Genomic DNA, 24,478 nt, shown 5'->3' on the forward strand with positions numbered 1-24,478 from the left:
GATCTGTCAGAGAGCAGTTAAATAATAATTGTCTTTCAGGTTTTTATCCTTCAAGTCGAGGGAGAGAAGCACTGGCGCCTGTACGAGCCTGTCTCCCAGCTAGCGAGAGAATACGACGTGTCCCCAGCGGACAAGGTCACTACTCCCACTCATGACATCCTATTGAAGGTAACCTCTCTCTCGGGTTCCTCCACAGTCCAGAGGAACGTGCTCAGACTTCAGGCAGCGTGTTTCCTTTTTGTCGTAGGAAGGTGAAATGCTGTATTTTCCCAGAGGAACGATTCATCAAGCTGACACCCCTGCCAGCTCCCCGCACTCCACACATGTGACCATCAGCACCTACCAGAACAGGTAAATATGGTCTCCTGCCAGCGGGAGGCACGTCTGTGCTTTATGTTTCTTTAATGCTAGTCACTGGCAGTTTATGCATTGTGTATAATACATATCAGGATAGGCCGTCTCCATTACTGGAGTGGTCTGCGTCGTACGCCCCCACCACCACCACCTTCCTTCGCCCACTTTAGCATTCTTGCCTTCATCAGCCTCGCCCATCCCACACCTCATTTAAATCGTGGTGCCATGCTATGTGTATGAAGCTCTCCATTCATTGTCTCGACTGCTGCAGAACCTCTTCACCCCCCCAATCCCTTTTTGCAATAGCTACAAACTAATTAAAGTTTCTTAAAAGCATTTTATTTTATCATGAATGCTTTCTACTCATTTTGGGCTACACATGATTTTTTCATTTGGTCTTTATTAAAAACTAACGTTCAGCCGTTCCTGAGATACAAGAGTTAAAAATCAGTCTATTTGCAAGCTGTCACTTTGTGCTTTCTTTGAATCCCGTCATCTGAGGCTCATGTGTAATTCTTATCTTTGATCTCCTGACCTCATAAACACGTATATGTTTGGTAAGAATTGAGCTATAATGAGTGTTTATGAGGTCAAGAGACCAGAGATGAGAGCTACACATGAGCCGTGGGATGACAGGATTCAAAGAAAGCACTAAGTGACAGCTTGCAAACAGACTGGTTTTTAATCCTTGTATCTCAGAAACGGCTAAACATTTTTTATAAAGACCAAATGAAAAAACAGTTTTTAGCCCAAAATTAGTAAAATGCAGTCATAAAAAAAATTGCCCGAAAGTCTCCATAGCCAATGGACGCAGGAGGCAGCTTGAAAGGAAGCCCACAGGATGGATCTACGGATAGCCTCCATAGCACATGAGATGAGATTGCCCTGACTTTGTGATGTGTATCACCTATCGTAGTGATCGCAGTGGTGCTTTTTGCGGTACAGGGACGGCTGTTTAGAACACTTTTTTTCTCTGAAGTATTAATAGTTGGGACGAAAAGAATTTTAGACAGACAAAGGGCGCTGCAGTTGGGTTGGTAATAAGTTACTCCCCCCAGGATGAAAGTGCAATAATCCTATATTCAAGAGCAGGAGCTCAACATTGGACTTCTGAGTCTTTTGGCCCCTTCCTCCAGCAGATGGCGCCACATTATCAAATTCTATTATTTACATTTTTCTTTTTAGCAGTAGCTTAATGTATCCATTTAGTCCTTTCTGCTCAGTGTTGTGTGAATTTCCACGTTATATTGCATTTCTAGGTGAAAAGAAATGCCGAATGATGAGAGTTTGCAGTTGGATTAAAGGGTTTCACTGTATTTAGTGTATTTCCAGTTTTGTTTAGTTTTTTGGTCTTCGCCATCATTTTTTTGTAGCTTATGTTCTTTCCACTTCTGTCTCTATAGCTCCTGGGTAGATTACCTGCAGGACCTGATGCCTGCTTTACTGCAAGATGCTGCAAAGGAAAATGTGGAGCTGCGGAAAGGCATCCCCCGTCAACAGTTACTGGTAATCATCCTTTTCACATAGTTTTACCTGCTTTTATATATCTCGCTGGGTGATTATGGGAAAAAAAATAATCTCAGCTGTTTGAACTTTATGGACGACTATTGATTATAATCTCGATTTTTTTGTTTTTGCTTTTTTTTTCTGGCAATAACTTTCTGATTTTATTTATTTTTGTCAGAAGTGCACTGTGTATTGAGGGGTGCAAATATGCATTAGAGGCAGGACTGGAGGAGCGTATACAATGTATATGGATGGAGGACTGGAGGAGGGTATATAATATATAGAGATGGAGGAGGGTATACAATGTATATAGATGGAGGAGGGTATATAATATATATATATAGAGAGAGAGAGAGTAATGGAGGAGGGTATGCAATGTATATGGCTGGAGGAGGGTATATAATATATAGAGATGGAGGAGGGTATATAATATATAGAGAGAGAGAGTAATGGAGGAGGGTATGCAATGTATATGGATGGAGGACTGGAGGAGGGTATATAATATATAGAGATGGAGGAGGGTATACAATGTATATAGATGGAGGAGGGTATATAATATATATAGAGAGAGAGAGTAATGGAGGAGGGTATGCAATGTATATGGATGGAGGACTGGAGGAGGGTATATAATATATAGAGATGGAGGAGGGTATACAATGTATATGGATGGAGGACTGGAGGAGGGTATATAATATATATATATATATAGAGAGAGTAATGGAGGAGGGTATATAATATATATAGAGAGAGAGAAATGGAGGAGGGTATGCAATGTATATGGATGGAGGACTGGAGGAGGGTATATAATATATATATAGAGAGAGAGTAATGGAGGAGGGTATGCAATGTATATGGATGGAGGACTGGAGGAGGGTATATAATATATAGAGATGGAGGAGGGTATACAATGTATATAGATGGAGGACTGGAGGAGGGTATATAATATATAGAGATGGAGGAGGGTATATAATATATATAGAGAGAGAGTAATGGAGGAGGGTATGCAATGTATATGGATGGAGGACTGGAGGAGGGTATATAATATATATATATAGAGAGAGAGTAATGGAGGAGGGTATGCAATGTATATGGATGGAGGACTGGAGGAGGGTATATAATATATATATAGAGAGAGAGTAATGGAGGAGGGTATGCAATGTATATGGATGGAGGACTGGAGGAGGGTATATAATATATAGAGATGGAGGAGGGTATACAATGTATATAGATGGAGGAGGGTATATAATATTTATAGAGAGAGAGTAATGGAGGAGGGTATGCAATGTATATGGATGGAGGACTAGAGGAGGGTGTATAATAGGGAGAAAGGAATAGAGAAGGGTATGCACTATGCCAGTGATGGCGAACCTATGGCACGGGTGCCAGAGGCGGCACTCCGAGCCCTCTCTGTGGGCACCTGCACCCTTGAAAAAGTCTATGGTGTGGTGTACCAATATGCCTTTTCCTGCCAATCAGCAGCGCAGGGCGCACTATAAACAGCACAGGCAGCGCACTGAATGTAGGCAGGATATTATAGCTAAATGATAAAGTACATGGAAGATAGACTACACTGGACTGTAGGATTCAGGTTAAATTGCTGTGTTGGCACTTCACGATAACGAAGTGGGTTTTGGGTTACAGTTTGGGCACTCGGTCTCTAGAAGGGTCGCCGTCACTGCACTATGCAATGTATATGGATGGAGGACTGGAGGGGGGTGTATAATATATAGAGATGGAGGAGGGTATACAATGTATATAGATGGAGGAGGGTATATAATATATAGAGAGAGAGTAATGGAGGAGGGTATGCAATGTATATGGATGGAGGACTGGAGGAGGGTGTATAATATATAGAGATGGAGGAGGGTATACAATGTATATGGATGGAGGACTGGAGGGGGGTGTACAATGTATATGGATGTAGAGTTGTTGCGATACCAAATTTTTTTTATTCGGTTTCGATACCATGAAAAAGTATTGCGATACTCGATACCATTCGATACCACGCGGAAAAAAATAAACCAAAAAAGCCACGTGCATTCCGCATTTTTAAAAATGGTGAATCGCAGTTTTTATTTATTTTTTACTGTTCCGGCGTTCACCACCTAGACTTTTTAAAATATTTTTATAGTTTGGACTTTTCTGACGTGGCGATATGTAATATGTTTATTATTTATATATTTTATATGTGAAATTAGGAAAAGGGGGTGATTTATACTTCATATTTTGGTGGGGGTTTTTTTTTTTACTTTTTATTTAATAACTATTTCCCCCTTAGGGGCTAGAACCTGGGATCTTTCATCCCTTGTCCTATTCAGCCTGATAGAGATCTATTAGGGTGAATAGGACTTTACACTGTCCCTGCTGCTCTGTGCTTTGTGCACACAGCATCAGGGATGTTACCATGGCAACCAGGGCTTCTGTAGCGTCCTGGCTGCCATGGTAACCGATTGGAGCCCCAGGCTTACACAGCTGGGGCTCCGATCAGAAGCTGCCACTGCACCACCAATGAGGGGGAGGGGAGAGGTCCCTCTGGCCACTGCCACCAATGATTTTAATACTGGGGGGTTGAGAGGGGCCGGCGCACTGTGCCACCAATGATTTTAATGGGATGGGGGGTTGGGGGGGGGGGGGCACACTGCACCACCAATGATAATTACCCCTTTATACAGGAGGGGGTACTGGCAGATCAGCGGCAGTTAACCCCTTAGGTGCCACACCTGAGGGGTTAACTGCCTCTGATCGCAGCTCCCTGTCAGGGGCAGGGTGCCGGCAATGCAATTCTGCTGCCGGCACCCGCCTTCTGTATTGTGTTAAAGACTGACTGACTACTTTTCCTGGGTCCAGACTAAGTTTCAGGCCACACAGAGCGGCGCCCAGCGATGTCTCAGCACTCACCATTAGTCCTGGGCGCCACTCCGTTCGCCCGCAGTGCCCCATTACTGTCTCCTCTCCTGCTCCACATGCTGCTGATTACTATCGGAGCGATGGGAGGAGAGATCAGCTTCACTAGTGGGCGTTCCTTCTACCTGCGCTGCGATTGGACAGCGCTTCAGCCAGGGAGAAGGAACGCCCACTAGTGAAGCTGATGTCCCCTCCCATCGCTCCGATAGTAATCAACAGCATGTGGCGCAGGAGAGGAGACAGTAATGGGGCACTGCGGGCGAACGGAGCGGCGCCCAGGAATAATGGTGAGTGCTGAGACATCGCTGGGCGCCGCTCTGTGTGGGAAATGGGAATAGTCCTATCATTGGTGGCGCAGTGTGCCCGCCCCTCCTCCGCCCCTCTCTTCTCATTGGTGGCAGCGGCAGCAGCACAGGGGGGAGGGAGGACAGCTTTCTTCTCCCTGTGCTGCTGAGAGAACATGAGCACGCCGATAGCAGCGCGCTCATGTTCAGAGATACTAGACTGCGCAGAAGCGCAGCCCAGTATCGAAAAAACTGAAATCCCGGTATCGTATCGATACCGGGACAAAAGTATCGATTGGGTATCGAAATTTCGATACCTGCAACAACCCTATATGGATGGAGGACTGGAGGGGGGTGTATAATATATAGAGATGAAGGAGGGTATACAATGTATATGGATGGAGGAATGGAGGAGGGTATATAATATACAGGGAGTGCAGAATTATTAGGCAAATGAGTATTTTGACCACATCATCCTCTTTATGCATGTTGTCTTACTCCAAGCTGTATAGGCTCGAAAGCCTACTACCAGTTAAGCATATTCGGTGATGTGCATCTCTGTAATGAGAAGGGGTATGGTCTAATGACATCAACACCCTATATCAGGTGTGCATAATTATTAGGCAACTTCCTTTCCTTTGGCAAAATGGGTCAAAAGAAGGACTTGACAGGCTCAGAAAAGTCAAAAATAGTGAGATATCTTGCAGAGGGATGCAGCACTCTTAAAATTGCAAAGCTTCTGAAGCGTGATCATCGAACAATCAAGCGTTTCATTCAAAATAGTCAACAGGGTCGCAAGAAGCGTGTGGAAAAACCAAGGCGCAAAATAACTGCCCATGAACTGAGAAAAGTCAAGCGTGCAGCTGCCAAGATGCCACTTGCCACCAGTTTGGCCATATTTCAGAGCTGCAACATCACTGGAGTGCCCAAAAGCACAAGGTGTGCAATACTCAGAGACATGGCCAAGGTAAGAAAGGCTGAAAGACGACCACCACTGAACAAGACACACAAGCTGAAACGTCAAGACTGGGCCAAGAAATATCTCAAGACTGATTTTTCTAAGGTTTTATGGACTGATGAAATGAGAGTGAGTCTTGATGGGCCAGATGGATGGGCCCGTGGCTGGATTGGTAAAGGGCAGAGAGCTCCAGTCCGACTCAGACGCCAGCAAGGTGGAGGTGGAGTACTGGTTTGGGCTGGTATCATCAAAGATGAGCTTGTGGGGCCTTTTCGGGTTGAGGATGGAGTCAAGCTCAACTCCCAGTCCTACTGCCAGTTTCTGGAAGACACCTTCTTCAAGCAGTGGTACAGGAAGAAGTCTGCATCCTTCAAGAAAAACATGATTTTCATGCAGGACAATGCTCCATCACACGCGTCCAAGTACTCCACAGCGTGGCTGGCAAGAAAGGGTATAAAAGAAGAAAATCTAATGACATGGCCTCCTTGTTCACCTGATCTGAACCCCATTGAGAACCTGTGGTCCATCATCAAATGTGAGATTTACAAGGAGGGAAAACAGTACACCTCTCTGAACAGTGTCTGGGAGGCTGTGGTTGCTGCTGCACGCAATGTTGATGGTGAACAGATCAAAACACTGACAGAATCCATGGATGGCAGGCTTTTGAGTGTCCTTGCAAAGAAAGGTGGCTATATTGTTCACTGATTTGTTTTGTTTTGTTTTGAATGTCAGAAATGTATATTTGTGAATGTTGAGATGTTATATTGGTTTCACTGGTAAAAATAAATAATTGAAATGGGTATATATTTGTTTTTTGTTAAGTTGCCTAATAATTATGCACAGTACCAGTCACCTGCACACACAGATATCCCCCTAAAATAGCTAAAACTAAAAACAAACTAAAAACTACTTCCAAAAATATTCAGCTTTGATATTAATGAGTTTTTTTGGGTTCATTGAGAACATGGTTGTTGTTCAATAATAAAATTAATCCTCAAAAATACAACTTGCCTAATAATTCTGCACTCCCTGTATAGAGAGAAAGGAATAGAGGAGCATATACAATGTATATGGATGGAGGACTGGTGGAGGGTGTATAATATATATAGAGAGAGGAATGGAGGAGGGTATCTGCTGCTTTTCGGCTCTCCTGGCCTGGAGCTTTCACAGGGGAGATAGAGATGGAGCTGCGGGAGAGCTGTGAGTAGGAGCTGGAGCCTGAGGTGCAGGAGCATGCAGCAGTGCTCCATCAGCGGTGTGTCGGGGGAGACATACCCTCCTTCAGTATTAGATGCCCTGGTTCTTGGCCATGTGCAGGGCTACGCTGCAGCAGTGCTCTCTCCACCCCCTGCTCCCCCCCGACACACCCGTGAGGAGGCAGACAGGAGGGAGAACGAGACTGGGATCTGGAGCGTTGAATCAGTGCAGCGCATGTGGCTCTCTGTAGCCCACGCCTGGATTAATGGCGCATGCGACAGAGACTTAAAAGACCTGCATGTACTGCGCTGAAAAAGGGCGCTCCAGAAGAACAAAAATATTTATATCGTGATATTTAAAACATTGAGGCAAAAAGGAGAGCACCCTCTTTTCCAGACTAAATTTCCTAGAATGGAATAGACAGATTTTTAGTTCCCCTACATATTGTGCATATGGACCATCTTCTTTGAGAGGACCACCCCCCAGGAGACCACATTTTTTTTATTGCAGTTTTGGGTGGTTGTCTCAGATAGGTTTAACTCTGGATTTACCTTTTTTAGTTTTTCCTACGTTATTTCATTAAAGCTTTTACATGTATCTGGCAATTTACTTATATGCTTCTAGGTTATCGATCTGGTGGCGGGCACAGAAATACCATAGGAGCGCAAAACACTTGCCCTTAAAAAGTACAGTAAAAACAAAAAACAAACAAAACAAAATGTGCATTTCTTGTGTTGGCCTTCTTTTTTCAGTTTCTGCAGAAGGACAGAATATAGGCTGTTAGCTGCCATCTGTCGCCTCTCCGGACATGTCTTTTTTTAACTACTTTCATTCCCCATGTAATAATAATTCTGTATCATCTATTCTTATGACTCTATGTTGTTCCGTTCCTGCATTATTACTACTAGAAGTTTATGAATGAATTGCCAGAAGTCTGCAATGAAGGTCCAGCCGGGGGTTACCAGTTGAGGCTGTGACCCTGCACAGTCTGACACTGGCAGCACTGATGATTGGATATATATATAATTTTTATTTTATTTTTTAAACTTTATTCAACTTTTTTAAATTTTTCTTAGTCCCCTTAGGGAACTTGTACTATTCACTCTAATACTTCTGTAATACAGCGTATAGGGATTGTTACAGGCAAGGTGTAATAACAGCTGAAACCTGGCAGGACCGGGGCCCTTCAGACCACTGCTCAATCCTGGCAGTGAGAGCAGGGTGTTAGGCTTCGTTCACATCACCGTTCAGCCTTTCCATTTAGGAGCAGGAGAACGGAAAGGACGGAAAAGGCACATAACTAACACCAAACTGAGTCAAACGGAGCCCTTAGGACCCCATAGACTATAATGGGGTCCGTTATGTTTCCGCTCAGAAGATGATTTTTAAGCGGAGACAAAAGTTGTGCATGCAGGACTGTTGTCTCCGCTTAAAAATCATCTTCTGAGCGGAAACATAACAGACCCCATTATAGTCTATGGGGTCCTAAGGGCTCCGTTTGGCGTCAGTTATGTGCCTTCTCCGTCCTTTCCGTTCTCCTGCTCCGAGAACGGAAAGGCTGAACGGTGATGTGAACGAAGCTGGCAGCTAATACAGCTGGCACCTGCATGAGATGGCACAGGCCCGGCTATTGAACCCTCTCTATCACTGTGATGTACTACTACAGCACTGAGTGTAACTCACAGAGCACTCAGCAGGAAGGGGTTAAACAGATTTTCCTTGTTTTATCAATTAATCTCTCTCCCCTGACTCTTCCAGTGCCTGGACCCTAGCAGAGCAGCTGGCACCCTCAGTGGTCTCATGTCAGATTTAGCCAAGAGGATAGAGGGCAAGTGCCAACTGCGCTCATGTGAAATGCTGCGGGACTTCATGGGGAACAGATTGCCACCTTATCTGGATGAGGATTCCTCAAATCAGGAGAAGAACGGAACAAATGGGAATCCAGGTCCGACAAGCAAAATGTCTTCTATTGTCTTAAGCTAAGGTTTCTGCTTTGTACCTGCCTGTTATTTTTTTCTGCTCTTCTGACTTGTTTTAGTAAATACTTGTTTTCCCCATAAAATAGCAATTCTGAATTATATATTCGTTGAACTAATACTCTATGACGTTCCTTTGTTACTCGTGTCAAAGCACTAAACACTGGGTGTTGGCATTTCCTTGTCAAACTCCACACAATCTGGCACGGTCACCAGTGATTGGACCATGTCACGGTGTGTCAGGATACACACCCAAACGGCAACCCTCACATTTTCTAGGAGGAATTACAGAGGAATGGAACAAAGATGCTCCAGAATGGTTATATCATGGTGTAATAGAAGAATTTACCAAAACCAAGTCTTTGCAGACTCTTTGACTCTTTGATATGCACATGTCCGCAAGCACCAGTCATCATAATACACTCATAGAATAATATTTCTATGGCGAGCTTTCTATAGATGCGATAAAATTTAGACTAGAACCTTCAGAATCACAGGTGCATATCCATGAAACAAACATAATTACAAAAAACAAAATTGCTGTACACCGTTCTATATACAAACAATAGAGCTAAGAAATTGTGGGTCATTCTAGATAAAAGTGGTACAATACCGACTATAAAAAAGTTATGAAAGCTCTTAGCGCACATACGTGTCGGGCCCATCTACCAGGCGTCAAGGTGGCTTCCGCAGATGGGTCCCTAATACTAAATATACTGCCTCACTTTGGACCTGGGACTTCTGAGTAGAGTACGTTTGTAGCTGGTTCCTACACTGCCATGAATATTGTAGGCTTAAGTAAGTCCAAAGAGAGGCAATATATTTAGTGTTAGGGACCCATCTGCGGAAGCCACCTTGACGCCTGGTAGATGGGCCCGACACGTATGTGCGCTAAGAGCTTTCATTACTCATTTATAGTCGGTATTGTACCACTTTTATCTAAAATGACCCCCATTTCTTAGCTCTATTGTTTGTATATAGAACAGTGTGCAGCCATTTTGTTTTTTGAGCTTTCTATAATGTGATCTTTTTTGTCTATTATTACCTGTTTTTTGTCTTTAACACTACCAGGCTTATTTTGTTGTATTTGTAGATGGCCCGCCAAACCTCAACAGCACAATCAAACTTCAGTACAAAGATTATGCAGCCATGACTGTGGACTACGTTCCAGAAACGCTGGTAAGTACCTTAATTACATCTTATGGATTTCAGGCACCCACCATAGGAATTCAGTGTAAAGTATCAACCTCTGCAGGGATGTAGCTAAAGGCTCATGGGCCCTGGTGCAAGAGGTACTTTGTGGCCAGGGGCAGGGAAGCACGTAGCCTTCGTGCTGCCTGAGGCAAACATTGGAACGGTCGCACCCATCCTCCCCAAGCCGAATTCTTAACCTAACCCCTTCTCTCCAGCCGGAGGTGTGACTTAACCAGCATGCACTTTCTATAATACCGGTGTCTTCTTATGTGGCATAAGGGTCTTTGGGCCCCTTCAGGCTCCTCTGCACCCCTATAGCTATGCCCCTGATCCTCTGTAATATTGGATATTTTGACGTGCAGCTATTTCTTGTAGCGCTCTTAAGGTGGATTTACAAGGCTTGATATTCGGGCAGAATATCGAGAACGAACGTTCCTGCGAATGCTCGTTCCTGACAGTCTGCCCGTCTAAATGTGCCACCGATGAACGAGTGAAACGCTCATTCATCGGGTGAACCTGTCGTTTGTGCAGGCACCACTGATCATGGCTTCGGGGCAGCAGATGGTGCTGTCTAACCTGCGATCTGCTGCCCAGAAAGAGTACAGCTGTATGAGGACGCGTGATCCCAGTAGCAATCCCTCGTCTTCATACTGTAGAGGAGATCGCTGCATGTAAATGCAGTTCTTCGCCTCCACTGATTGGGAAGGGACGCTTCCTTCCCAACAATTGGCTTTAGCTCGGCCCCATTAAACCCACCTTCACATTGACAATAAAGGTGAATTACCATTTCTGCAAATAAAGATTTTAATTGTTAGTTATGAAATTTTCCAAAATCCTTTCGTTATCAGTTTCTCATGATTTTAAAGATCTCTGTTTGCTTTCACTGTTTACTTCCAGTGGATAAAAATCTGTCCTGGCTCATTACTGTCCAATTATTAGAGCTCTGCTTGCTGTCACTTGGTGAGCCATCATCATTGTCTGTCCTGGTCATGAGATGGACACATGGGACACGGGTTTGGTGGTATATGAACTGTAACCAGCAGGAGTAATAGCATGGTGTGGTAGAAGCGCAGTAAGGTGGTTGTTCCATACGTCTTTCCCAGGACCTCCCTGTGTGAGTCAGTATCGAGGGCAGCTAAAAGATTGGGTCCTGCTCCGCAGGGCTTCAGATATCCATGTACAGTAGAGCATTGTCACCTGTTCACTTGAACGGGCGCCATATAAGATTCTCCGGTGAAGTCAGCTGATCAACAAGGGTTAATTAGTCTGGAGCGGAGGTGATCTGCTGATTGCAGGGTGTGATGGGACTGTCCAGTCAGTACAACCCTTTCATAGTTATGTAGTTGGCAAGGTTAATCAGGGCCATGAAGTCCAACCTATATTCCTACGGTATTGAACCTGAGAAAAATTCCTTCTCACCTCTACAGTAAGGCGCCTGCACATGTTGCGGATTACGTGCATTTCTCCTACGATTTGCTTTTTTGGTATCCGTGAGGAAATTGACCTTCTGGGTAGGTTTAGAAATCCGCAACATGTCAATTGTTTATGCAATTAGTTTTAGTTTTTTTTGTGCGGATTTCACCCTAAAGTGGGAAATCTGCGGTAAATCCACAAGAAAAGTCGCAAGTAACAAATGCATTTTTTAATGTAGAAACATGGAGAAGATCCTCACAAAAATTATTCTGTTTCTCAACCTGCACCCTAAGGGTAACTGCAGACTATTCGGTAACCACAGCGTCATACAGTACCAGCAAAGTGTATGAAATTTGACAAATGTCATGTAGACTTTGCTTTATTCTTCCGTGCAGAAATTGACCTGCTGTGCGACTTTAGAAATGATATTGTCGATTGTTGGTGCAGATTTCACCCTTTGCAATGCAAAGTGTGACATCTGCAGCAAATCTGCACCAAAAACTGCAAGTAAGGGCTGTATTACACCAGCAGATTATCTGTCCAATCAGACCAATAGATGGTGTGTATAACAAAAGATCTGTGTGTGTAAACGGCCATCTGACCAATGATTGTCAGAAAATCTGTCAGATAATCTGTTGGTGTAATACAGCCCTAACATGTGCAGTTTTTGGTGCGGATATGCCCAGAAGTCCACACGGAAATTCTTTTACACAACCTGCACCCGTGTGTAGGTACCCTAAATCTGACATGAGGAAAGGAATTCATACTAATCGGCCTTAGTAACGTCATCTGGCAGAGAACTGCTCTTACAGTAAAGAATCTCCTTCTGTGTCGATGGAGAAACCTTCTTTCCTCCAGACACAGCAGACGCCCTCTTGTGGTTACAGGGTGTTTCTATGGGAGAATTAAATTCTGCACCTTTGCCTTGGAAGGTTCATACAGGTGCTAACACTACTGTCCACAGTATGTGGTGTGTTTTAGCCACTGAGCCGTGTAAGAGTCATTTTTTTTTGTTCTGTTTATTACCACAGAAGCCCTCAGAAGAGTTAATGATTTACGTCTTCCATGCCGTGAAAAATGAGAGGAAAACGCACATGGTGTCAGACAATGAAGAAAGCCCTCCTGTGAGTACTGTAACTGTTCAGGCTTATTGGGAGCCCTTAAAGAGGTTTACCAGTTTGCATCACCATCCTTTGATATGTCACTATGACGTATCAGAAGTTTTATGAAAGCACGGTTACACTTTATTTGATTTTCCATTGGAGCACATGTTCTTGCTCATGTATACAGCCCAGACAGGTAAGATCTTTTACCCTCCCTGGATATTTGTGTAGTCGCTGTAGTCCGGAGATATAAGCAGCTCAGACACATAGCTACCCAACCTCCAGATTGATAAAATGTTGGTTCACTCTAGTCAAACGTGAATGTTCATGAGAGGACCAGGTGGGTTAGAAGCTTGGTTATTGTGATATAGGTTTGGCAGCAATAGTGAAAAGTTTTATTCTATCTATCATGGTGTCCTTTCACCCTACATTTTCTTTACATTTCTTTGAGAACTTGGACATAATCTTCTGTCTGTATTTTTTTAAGCAAAATAAGTAGAGCTACATGTAAAATGTCCAAGTCCTAACCTAGCACTGCTAGCCTCACTGATGGAAGGAAAATCTAGTGGGACCAGTTGTGTTTCTACAAAGTTGTTTTTGACAGGAGACTACAACTTTAAAAGCCGTCAGCAGAAATACAACATCTCTTCTCCTGTTGATATTGTTTTATGGTAGTCAGCTAATATATGTTTGCAAAATTCCCTAAGTGCGAGTAAAAGTAAGAAAAATATCTCTCCCATGGGGGAAATATTGGTGTTTTATGGGTTAGGCTTCCTCTTCTGCCTTTAAAGAAAAACTGGCTTTGCGTGATCTGTGTAGCTGGAGGAAGTAGTACTTTGGAGGATTATCCAGCGGGTGGCGCTGTCGTTTCACGTCTTGCGTGTGATCGGACACTTTTTAGCGTTCAGTAGCTTCTGTAACAAGTCTGTCTTATAATCTGGCTTTTTCTCAAAGTATATACTCTTCGTGTTAATAATCAGATACATCCAGATAGGAGATTAAAATATGCTGACTTTGATATAGAAATAAAAGTGTAATATCAATTTCTTTCTGAATTTAATAAAATATGTTATGACCAGCATTTTAAAGAGAGAACACCAACACCCTAGCCGATTAGCTGTTACAAGAGGTAGCGGCACTCGTGCGAGCGATACCTCCTTTTCAGAACTACCTGCGCATTGTCTCCCTTGTAGTCTTCATTACACTGCACAAGATGACTCACAGATAATTTGGAAGCACAAGAGCTCCGCTACCTCTTCAAACAGCAGGGGTGCTGGTAGTCGGACCCCTGCCAGTCTAATATTAAGGACCTATGCTGAGGATTGGACACCAATATAAACCCACAGTACATCCCTTTTTAATTCCTTCTGAACATAAAAATTCTTCCTGGGAAATCCCTTTAAAGGGTCAAGTTGGCACCAAATGCCATCATTTTATTTTATATGAGCTACAGGATGCGTTTTCTCTGTAGATGAACACTTTATTGCATTCTCCTGGTGGGATTAGTGTATAGCTGGCCATACATTTTAAATATCTGTCAGTAGAATGCTTGATCGGCCGCTATCCCTTTTGACCCATGCGTACATCTGCACGGTCGATTTGGCTGAGAGTCCGTGTGCTATGAATAGGGACACCTCTGGTAGCAAGTTATCTCCCCTGAGAATAACAATTGGGAATGTTAAAATTCATCTGCCTGATCCTTCGTTCCCCGGACATCTGCCGTTGGTGGGTCACCATACACTTCAGATGGTTGGCTGGTCCTGCTGAAGCTGACTTTTTAATCTGATGTAGATGGTCGGAAATTCTGTAATACAGTGGTTGCCAAATCACTTCAGACCACCGACCCACAAACCAGCAAGAGACCCCACTGCTGAACCCATTCTCTTTCAGATATCGTATCACAAGAACATGACAGTTGTGTCATCCATGACGATATCATATCTGCAGGCCACAATGGGACTTTGTGGCAAGGCGATGTCACCATTATGGATGACGCCTCAACAGTGAGCCAGACATCATGGATGATCTGGACATATACACACCCCTGTGAAGTGAAACTGGCCCCAAAATTTGATTCAAATCCCAGACCACAGAATTAACCCCAGAGTTAACATTTTTTTATTTACCCCTGATGCCCCAATATAGATCTTTACTTGCCTGCACATACTGGTGGAAGAGAGGGCACTGACTGCTGAAGTACACATGAAGTCACACGGCTTTCTCCAGCCTATTTCCTTAGATAGGTACCAGTGTATGCAGGCTGCTGTTACTAATAATCAACGTAGAACCCCAGAGACCTCACCTGGAAAACCTACATGACCATGGACCCTGCCCTAATATGTATTAATTATAACCATATCAACATCTCCCATGCAAGTCTGCCATTCTTGGTGGCTGTGGACATAGCTGAGGATCTCTGGTGGTGTGCACAGGACTCTGCATTTTGTAACCCTGTCTTCTCCGTTACAGGTGAGTGGTATACGTTTCCCAGTTTCCTACATGGACGCACTGAAAGGCTTGTGGGAGGATAAGTCGGTGTGTGTTAAGGATCTACCTCTCGAGAACGACAGTGACAAGGAGAACCTGGCTATTTCTCTGTGGGCTGAGGGTTTATTGGAAATTGTCCCAGCTCAAGGTTAAGCCCTGAGCTTGTCATCACTACGTTGTACCTGCGCTGTCACCATCATTATTATGTGGTACAAAAAATAGGAAAGAAATGTTTTTTATTTTTATGTGGGATAATATGACTGTGAAGAACGAAACCTGGGACTGATCTCTTATCATGCCTTTGCACCAAGATGGACTTTCTTGAAACTAATGACCTGGGCAATGATATGAAGAAGCAGGTTAGAAAGTTGAATAGGAAATTTCAGGAGCACAAGTAGAGTGGTTCCGTAATTGGGAGCTTTATGTGCTTTTGTGGGTTACAGGGTGCAAGTTTGTTTTATTATTATTTCCTTGACTTGGAAATAATGCTATTTTAGGCATCGAGAGTGAATTTGGTTGTCATTGACTTTGACCTAATTGTTATTGATTACTTCATATAGATTCTATAAAGTCCCCTGGTCTGTATTTCATGATCCCTCTCGACATGCAGCCATTCACTAGCTACAGCGGTGACCTCCACTGTGTCAAGAGGAACCAGGGAGCATAGACCAGTGGGGCTGTTTATGTTTAAATCCATTCTGCCACTTTTCTAAGCAGGACAACACCTTTAAATTGTAGGCTTGTCTTTGATGAACGTAGACTGGCACATTAGTGAGCTGTGGCTATGGTAATTCCCCAGTGGATACCTGTTATAGGAATCACTTAAGGCGGATTTACATGCAGCAAATTTTCAGAAAGGGACGTTCCTTCCAGATAATTGCCTGATCAGTGGAGGAAAGAGCTGCATTTACTTGTGGCGATCCCCTCCACTGTATGGGGATGAATGATGGCTACTGCTATCGCTCGTCCTCATACACATTCATTGTTTCTTCACACAACACGTCTATTCCTGATAATCAGCCCCGATAATTGTGCGGTGTAAATCCGCCTTTACTTTATGTGTAGGAGTGATAATAGAGAATGGAAACGTACAATGACTGTATGACCGCAGCATGTGGTTGGGGTGCCATAGACAGAGTATGGGCTGCTGTAAGGCCCTATTCACACATTGCAGAGCCATTGTGCCTTACATTTTCTATGCATATGTCTGCACTTTTATAAAAAAAAAATCTAGTTCTTTCAAGTGGGCATGGTGTTGTCTTCTGCTTTGTGCCTTGGAATATGTGAGGGCTAATGCTTGCTATACAGTCTCTATTCAGATAAGAACTTACATTAGGACCATCCTGTTAGTTGTATACCGCTATACTGCTACTTGTGACACCATGGTTTTCCATTACTGGAATTTTTTAATATTGCTGCTTTTATTGAAATTGGTGTGAATATTTGTAACTGGGAATTACTTCTGTGGCTGATGTTCTAATCCTGTACATGTTCAATAAATGCATAAAGTGACTTCTGATTATTTCATGCTGCTTTTATAAAGACTGAGATATGGTGTTTGTAACCTGATTGGGGAACTGATCCACTTCTCTCCGTCCTGCCAATGCTATGTACATGGGCCTTTACAGCAGTTGTGCAACCCCTTGTAATATTCTACAAGCCACTTACAGTCGTCTAATATAACAAAAGGAGTAATACCTTACCAGCCTTCTGTCGCTCCGGTGCCACCGCTTCCCTGTTACCCCGCTGGGCTCCAGTAGTGTCATGTCGTCACCCCTGAGGTCACTGCTGCAGCCAGTGATTGAGACCGTGAAGGCATCAGCAGAGGAGCAGGTCAGGACTGGTAAGGTAAACATTTTAATTGGTTAGGGAACTCCTTTAAAGTGTTACCCTTATCCTGATTCTACAGATGTGACCAACTGGGAAGCATTGAGATCTTACATATCAAGTCCTCTTAAAGGGGTTGTTCCAAGTATAAAAGAAAATTGTCCCCTGTAAATAGCGGAGTGCTGTTCTCTGTGTTTACCGCGGTCCTATAGATAATGAATGGAGTTGTTTGGTGCATGTTTGGCCTACTGCTTCATCAGGACAGGAACAATGGACCCCCGTTCTCTGGATCAGTGTTTGGACCCCCACTGATCAGTTAGTTATACCCTATGCTTTGCCATAGACAGCAGCGGTGAGCAGGAACAGAGACTGGAGACGGCACGTGCGCACTGCATGAGCCTTCTCCTCGTACAGTTGATCGGGTGTCGGACCCCCACCGATCTGATATTGATGAACTATCCTGAGGATAGGTCATCAATATTAAAAGCCTGGACAAACTCCTTAAACATTAGTACTAAAGGGCACCTATCATTTTCATTAACTTCAGGGCTGAAACAATTACTCGAATCAATCGAGTAATTCGACCCGAATTATTATTTTTTTGCATCGAGGATTCGTTTGTACCATGTGACCATGGAGCATGAGTGAAGCGATTGGTATTGCTCAACGCTCCCTGGTCTCCCGCTGGCCGGCACCGTGCAGCACTGTCCTCCTGACGTACACCCTTCATCAGGATGTAGTGCACGAAAGCGTGAGCTATGACCTGACGCTGTGTGACGCGTGAGGACAGTGCAGAGCGTCAAGAAGAGGATGGAAGAGCTGTGGAGTGTCGGCCGTGCCCCTAGCAGGAAAGGTAAGTACTTGATTTCACTGGCACTGGGGGAGACTGATGGCAGGGAGGTCTGATGATAGCATGGAGGGGCTGATGAGTTTTTATAAAGGAAAACGTTCTTTTAATTAGGTTTTTCTTATTAGAGTACAAGATTAATCGGTAGAATACTTGATTACTAAAATAATCGCCAGCTGCAGCCCTAGTGAGAAGTTATGATCGGTGGGGTCCAGGTGCTGTGAGCCCCACCAATCTGTAAAACGAGGGGCCAGAAATGCTTATCTGATCGCTTTACTCCTTGCTTCCTGAATAAGTGGTTTTTGGCTCTTTAGAAAACTGGCATAAAGTACACCTGAAGTATCCGCCATCTCCCCCCTGCAGCACATTTCAGTATCTGATGCATGGCATGCTCCTCTTAATAAATTTGGAACATGTTACGCCTGCGTGATTTTTATGAAGACTGATCTATAAACATCAATTTTAATAAATTTCCCCCAATTTTCGGGTTGCCTGCAGCCACCACTAGAGGGAACTTAGAAGTTTACTGCATACAGTGTTATCATTGAGTTCAGTGTTTAACAGTTGGCAGTAAGCTCCCTCTAGTGGAGGCTGCATACCACCAGAATGTATTATTAAAAGTGGTTGTCTCAAATGGAACATTGGTAGCCTATCGCTAGGATATGCCAACAAAGTCAGATAGGGGCACATGCTCGTCTGTCTTCCACTCATTTCTATAGAACTGCCGAAAACAGCTGAGCGCCATGCTCTGCTATTTTCATACGCCCTATATAAATGAATAGAGAGCACACAGCGCAAGCGCGGCCTCCTCTACATTTACTTCTACTGAACTGCCAGAAATGGCCAAGCCAGCTCTTGGCTATTTTTGGCACTCCCACAGAAGCACATGCGTGGTGTGCTCTCATTCACTTGGGGAGCCGTGTTCTATGGATAGGTGCTGGACCCAGGAGTGGGACCCACATTTATCTGATGATGTTCCAGGTGAGACAACCCCTTTAAACTGTTTATACTGGGGATTTGGTGCTCTGTATCAGAAAACCAGAGATCTAACCACTATGAACATCTGTTCAAAGCAGCGTTTTGAACCTGTTTTCAGTATGAACATTTTTATGGTATGCTATAGTGCTGTAAAGTGTAGAAGACCTGTACTTTAGCCCGTACTGGAAAGATGCTACAGGCTGTTTGCTTTCGTGTTTTCTTTTTCTTTGAATGCATATAATTAAGGACTGAAGATGTTCAGCCCATTTAACTATTTTGTAAAAATTGTCTAATCCTTACTTGTTTTACACAAACATTAGTTATATTAAATACGCAGGAGAAATGGAAAAAGGGAGGAAAACAAACAATCGGGTCACATTTGCAAATGATTTGTTTAGGAAAAAAATTATAGTAATAGAAAAGTAAAAAAAAAAAAAATTACCCACAGTTGTAGATTTAGACTGAATAACAAGCTAAAAAAAAGCACAGAACAGTATATCCAAAACCGGTTCTAGCATGCAGACATGCAATTACACTGATCAGTGTGGATTGCACAACCTTGTTAGCTAAATGGTCTGCTAAATAAAATAAGCAAAAACATATGCAAATCTGCAAGACAGTACATGAGTGCTGCTTACCTCCTGCTAGTCGAGTCTAATGTAGACTATGGGGGTCATTTACTATCAGAAATACTCCTATATTAGGCGTACCTGGACTGGGCTTATTAAGACCAGCGTCTAAAACGCCGGTCTTAAATGATCCCCTATGTGTTGACCATATTCCAGATGTAATACCTGGACTCGTATCTGGTGCCGTACGTTTGGTTCAGTAGAACTGATGGTCTGGTTTTATGTCTGGAATACAATCTATGGAACACAGGTACCTAAATGAAGTTTAAAAGTTTTTTTTTTTTTAAGGCTGAAGCCCAGCCAGTTGTAAAAAAACAAAACAAAAAAACCTCACAAAACCAAAAACCCTCACCTGCTTCCTTCCGGCTCCCTGGCGCCCATGTGTGGTCTTGTGGTCCACCTCCCGTAAACTTCTGGACAGATGGAGTCATGTGCGCTGCTGCAGCCAATGACTGGCCTCAGCAGTGGCATGACCCCAAGTGGCACGTGATCCAGAACGGGGACCTAAAACAGAGAGGCAAGCAGCAAGTGAGTATGATTTTTTTTTTCCCTTGCGCCCATGACAGCACCCTTGAGAGACCGCCTCCATCCAGGACAGGAAACAGGAACTTTCGTGGAGAGCTCATAAGGAGGAGCATGGCCCCGAGACCACCAGTTCCTGTTTCCTGTCCTAGACAGAAGACGGTTCGTGGAGAAGAGGAGAAAGCTAGGCTGCAAAATCTCGCGATCCACGCGAGATCCGGGTCTCGGTCGAGACTTCCGGTATTTGGAACGCATGTAGCGTGCGTTCCGGAAGTAGGAAGTGCCTTCTCCTACTTAGGGCCGCAGAGGGTTTTCAGCAGGACCCGACCGAGGGGATTGGACCCACAGGCGCACGGGCAGCAGCAGCCAAGCCAGCCAGCCTTATAGGAAGCCAGATTTATTTTGGATCCTGGGAGTCACTCTATCCCACAGCAGCATGGAGGAGGAGAGTGCCCAACGCGCCGATCAACAGGAGGGTCATGAGAGCAGACCGGTACTCCTGGTGGGGTAAGGGGGATCATTCCCCATCACTTATTTCTTTTTAGTCAGGCTAAATCTCCTTTTCCCTCTTTTCCTTCTTGCATTTTAGACTATAAAAGAGGGCCCTAGAAAGGCAATTTCAAAGACCAGAGGGAAGGAATGTGCCGTCTGTAAAAGGAAACTGGCCCCCTCTTGGTTGAAAAAACTATGTCAATGTTGCATTGAGAAACTAGTGGAGGAGGAGTCCCCATCCCTTCTGCAGAGTATTAGGGAGATGTTGAAGACAGAGGTCTCGGATTCCTTGAAAGATTTCAAGAAGAGCTTTCCCTCTGTAGCCTCAACCTCCCTTGGAACCAGATCAGGCACGGCTAATAAATCTGACTCGGATCCTTTAGAAGATAGTGATACAGGAGAAATCCTAGATAGCCCAGACTCGTCCCAGGATGAAGAATCCACGGGCAGGCCACTTTTTTCCCCGGAAGATACGGAAGCTTTACTAAAAGCAGTTTGTGCGACCATGAAAGACGAATCCAAAGACCCAAAATCCGTTCAGGATATCATGTTTGGTGACCTCGGGCAGAAAAAATCTAGAGTGTTTCCCGTAAACGAGAATATAAAGTTTTTAATACAGAAGGAATGGAAAAGACCCGATAAAAAAAAATTGGCCCAAAAAATGTGAAAAGGAAGTATCCCTTTGACGAGGCAGACTCAGTAAACTGGGACAGACCTCCTAAATTGGATGCACCTGTTGCAAAAATCTCAAAAAAATCGGCCCTACCGTTTGAGGACTTGGGTTCTCTTAAAGACCCTATGGATAAGCGAGCAGAGGTTTACCTAAAAAAAGTTTGGGAGACCTCAGCTCAAGCGTTCAAACCAAATATTGCCGCCACATCCACTGCTAGGTCTCTGAAATTATGGCTAGAAGAATTAGAATCTCACATTCAGAATAAGACCCTGAGAGATCAATTGTTAGCCGTTTTTCCCACTCTACTTAAAGCAGTAGACTTTATTTCTGACGCATCGGCAGATGCTTTAAAATTAAATGCTAGGTCAGCTGCTCTTTCAAATTCAGCCAGACGAGCTATTTGGCTAAAAGGATGGTCGGGAGACACTGGATCTAAAAATAAGCTTTGCGCAATTCCTTGTCAGGGCGATTATCTTTTTGGGTCCGTCTTAGACGACCTTTTGGATAAAGCCTCTGACAATAAAAAAGGATTCCCTGTCTCCAGACCCCTGAAAAAACTACGTTTTTTTCGCAAAAACAAGAAGGATTTTTTTAGGGGGCAGAGGAAAGACTTCAGAGCAGACAACAAGAATAGGAAAAGCAAGGGGTTCCTCTTCAGTTCCAAATCCTCCTCAACCTCTAAACCATCACAGCAATGACTGTTTCTCTCCTGTGGGTGGCAGACTTTCTCTCTTCCTTTACGCTTGGGAAAAAATCTCCTCAAGTCCCTGGATTTTAAGCGTTATAAAGGAAGGGTTTTGTCTAGAGTTTGTCTCCCACCCACCGGACAGATTCAAAATTACGAATTTTCTAGGAAACCCGGGAAAAAATGTAGCTTTACAACAGGAGATTGCATCCCTACTTCGAAAAAATTTTCTAATTCCGGTGCCGGAGGCGGAGAAAGGCGGGGGTTTCTACTCTTCCCTTTTTCTGGTCCCCAAACCGGATGGAACATTCAGAACTATCATAAATCTAAAGGATTTAAATCAATTCCTCTCTTACAAAAAATTCAGAATGGAGTCGATCCAATCAGTTGTAAAACATCTTTTCAGGGGCTGCTTCATGGCTACGATAGATGTAAGAGATGCGTACTATCACATCCCTATTCGGCTAGACTGTCAAAAATTCCTCAGAGTCGCTGTTTCAATAGGAGGTCACGTTCAGCACCTACAATATACAGCCCTTCCCTTTGGGATTTCTCAAGCTCCCAGACTTTTCACGAAAGTCATGGCAGAAGTCATGGCTCATATAAGGGAAAGAGACATTCTAGTGATTCCTTACCTAGACGATCTCCTGGTCGTAGCGGAGTCAGAATCCCTTCTCGAAGTACACCTCAAAAAAGTAGTGCAGATCCTAGAAGACCTCGGCTGGCAAATAAACGGGGAAAAAATCACATCTAATACCTTCCCAAGTTTGTATCTTTCTGGGAATGATGCTGGACTCAAAGAAACTACTCTGTATTCTACCCCAAGACAAGATTCAGAGATTAATACAACAGGTTCAGTCCCTGATATCGACAAAGAACCCTACTATCAGACAAGCAATGGCGGTCTTGGGCAGAATGACTTCCACTATACCAGCGGTCAGTTGGAGCCATCTTCACTCCAGACCCCTACAGTGGCAAATTCTGAAGGGGTGGCAGGGTACCCTCCGCCCATTAGGATCACCCCTCACACTCACCCCCCAAGTGATCCAGTCCCTTCACTGGTGGCTGAATCCTGCAAACCTGTCCCAGGGGCTCCCTTGGATCCAACAAAATTTTGTTACCCTTACCACCGACGCAAGTCCTTCCAGTTGGGGGGCCTGTTGCCAAGGGTACTTAAGACAAGGTGTTTGGGAAAGAGAGCAGAGTCTAGACTCCCAAAACATGAGGGAACTGAGAGCGGTTTTTCTCGCCTTAAAAGAGTTTCTTCCTTTACTGCAGGGAAAATCTATAAAGGTTTTTTCGGACAACGCCACAGTTGTCTCCTATTTGAACAAACAAGGAGGAACCAGATCAGAAAATCTTATGCAGTTAACAACGGATATCTTTTCCCTTATAATTCCTTCTGTTCTGTCCCTTATGGCAGTACATCTAAAAGGTACAGAAAACAAGGTGGCAGATTTCTTAAGCAGAAATACACTAGACCAGGGGGAATGGTGTCTGAATCAAATGGTGTTCGATCAAATAATTCAACTTTGGGGTCGTCCTCATCTGGACTTATTTGCCACCAGAGAAAACAGAAAGTGTCATCTTTTCTTTTCCCTCAGCGCGAGAGATTCACCAACAGGGATAGATGCCTTCTCCCTTCACTGGCCGAACCAGCTCCTCTACGCCTTTCCTCCATTAAGACTTCTTCCAAGATTCTTACAGAAGTTGAGACAAGAAAGAACGACAGTGATCTTAATTGTTCCTTTCTGGCCCAGAAGAACCTGGTTCACCTGGTTGAGGAAGCTATCCTTGACGGACCCTTGGATTCTCCCGGAGAGGCAAGACCTTCTATCCCAAGGACCAGTCAATCATCAGAGTGTGAAGCAGTTACACCTAACAGCATGGCTCTTGAGGGGGAAATCCTAGAAAGTAGAGGACTCTCCAAGAATGTAGTTTCCACTTTGCTATCCTGCAGAAAGGATGTCACCTCCTCTATTTATCTCAGAATTTGGAACACCTTCCAGAAGTTTGCCAAAGATCCGGTGAATCCTTTAAATCCCCCACCTATGTGTAAGGTTTTAGATTTTCTGCAAGCTGGACATGAAAAAAATTTGAGGCCAAGTACTCTTAAAGTACAGGTATCCGCTTTGAGTGCATTCTTTGATTCTCCCATCGCTAGCCACCCGTGGGTCTGAAGATTCTTTAAAGCCATCAGCAGGCTTAGGTCTATATCTGGACCTTCAGTTCCCCCCTGGGACCTCAACTTGGTCCTCACTAGCCTCACAGAGCCTCCCTTTGAGCCACTTAAACAGTTACCCATAAAAATCTTGTCCTTCAAAACAGCGTTTCTTGTGGCAATTACCTCAGCAAGGAGGGTTGGTGAGATTTCGGCCTTCTCTACCTCGCCTCCTTACACTAACATCCTAGATGATAGGGTACTCATTAAACCAGACCCTTCCTTCTT

At 44.0% G+C, this 24,478-nt stretch overlaps 1 protein-coding gene across 1 annotated transcript in view; it reads left to right on the forward strand.

The window, feature by feature from the left end:
* The window catches only part of RIOX2 (ribosomal oxygenase 2), a 31,526-nt gene extending 14,644 nt beyond the window's left edge, over positions 1-16,882 (forward strand). Inside the window, exons 4-10 of the mRNA XM_044287800.1 lie at positions 40-168; positions 248-351; positions 1,758-1,860; positions 8,962-9,148; positions 10,273-10,358; positions 12,818-12,910; positions 15,359-16,882. Of these exons, the coding sequence (XP_044143735.1) occupies positions 40-168; positions 248-351; positions 1,758-1,860; positions 8,962-9,148; positions 10,273-10,358; positions 12,818-12,910; positions 15,359-15,529 (873 nt within the window). The 3' untranslated portion in view covers positions 15,530-16,882. The remainder of the gene's footprint in view (positions 1-39; positions 169-247; positions 352-1,757; positions 1,861-8,961; positions 9,149-10,272; positions 10,359-12,817; positions 12,911-15,358) is intronic.
* The last annotated feature ends 7,596 nt before the right edge of the window (positions 16,883-24,478 follow it).

Source organism: Bufo gargarizans, chromosome 3, assembly GCF_014858855.1.
Source record: "Bufo gargarizans isolate SCDJY-AF-19 chromosome 3, ASM1485885v1, whole genome shotgun sequence".
Taxonomy (NCBI): Eukaryota; Metazoa; Chordata; class Amphibia; order Anura; family Bufonidae; genus Bufo; species Bufo gargarizans.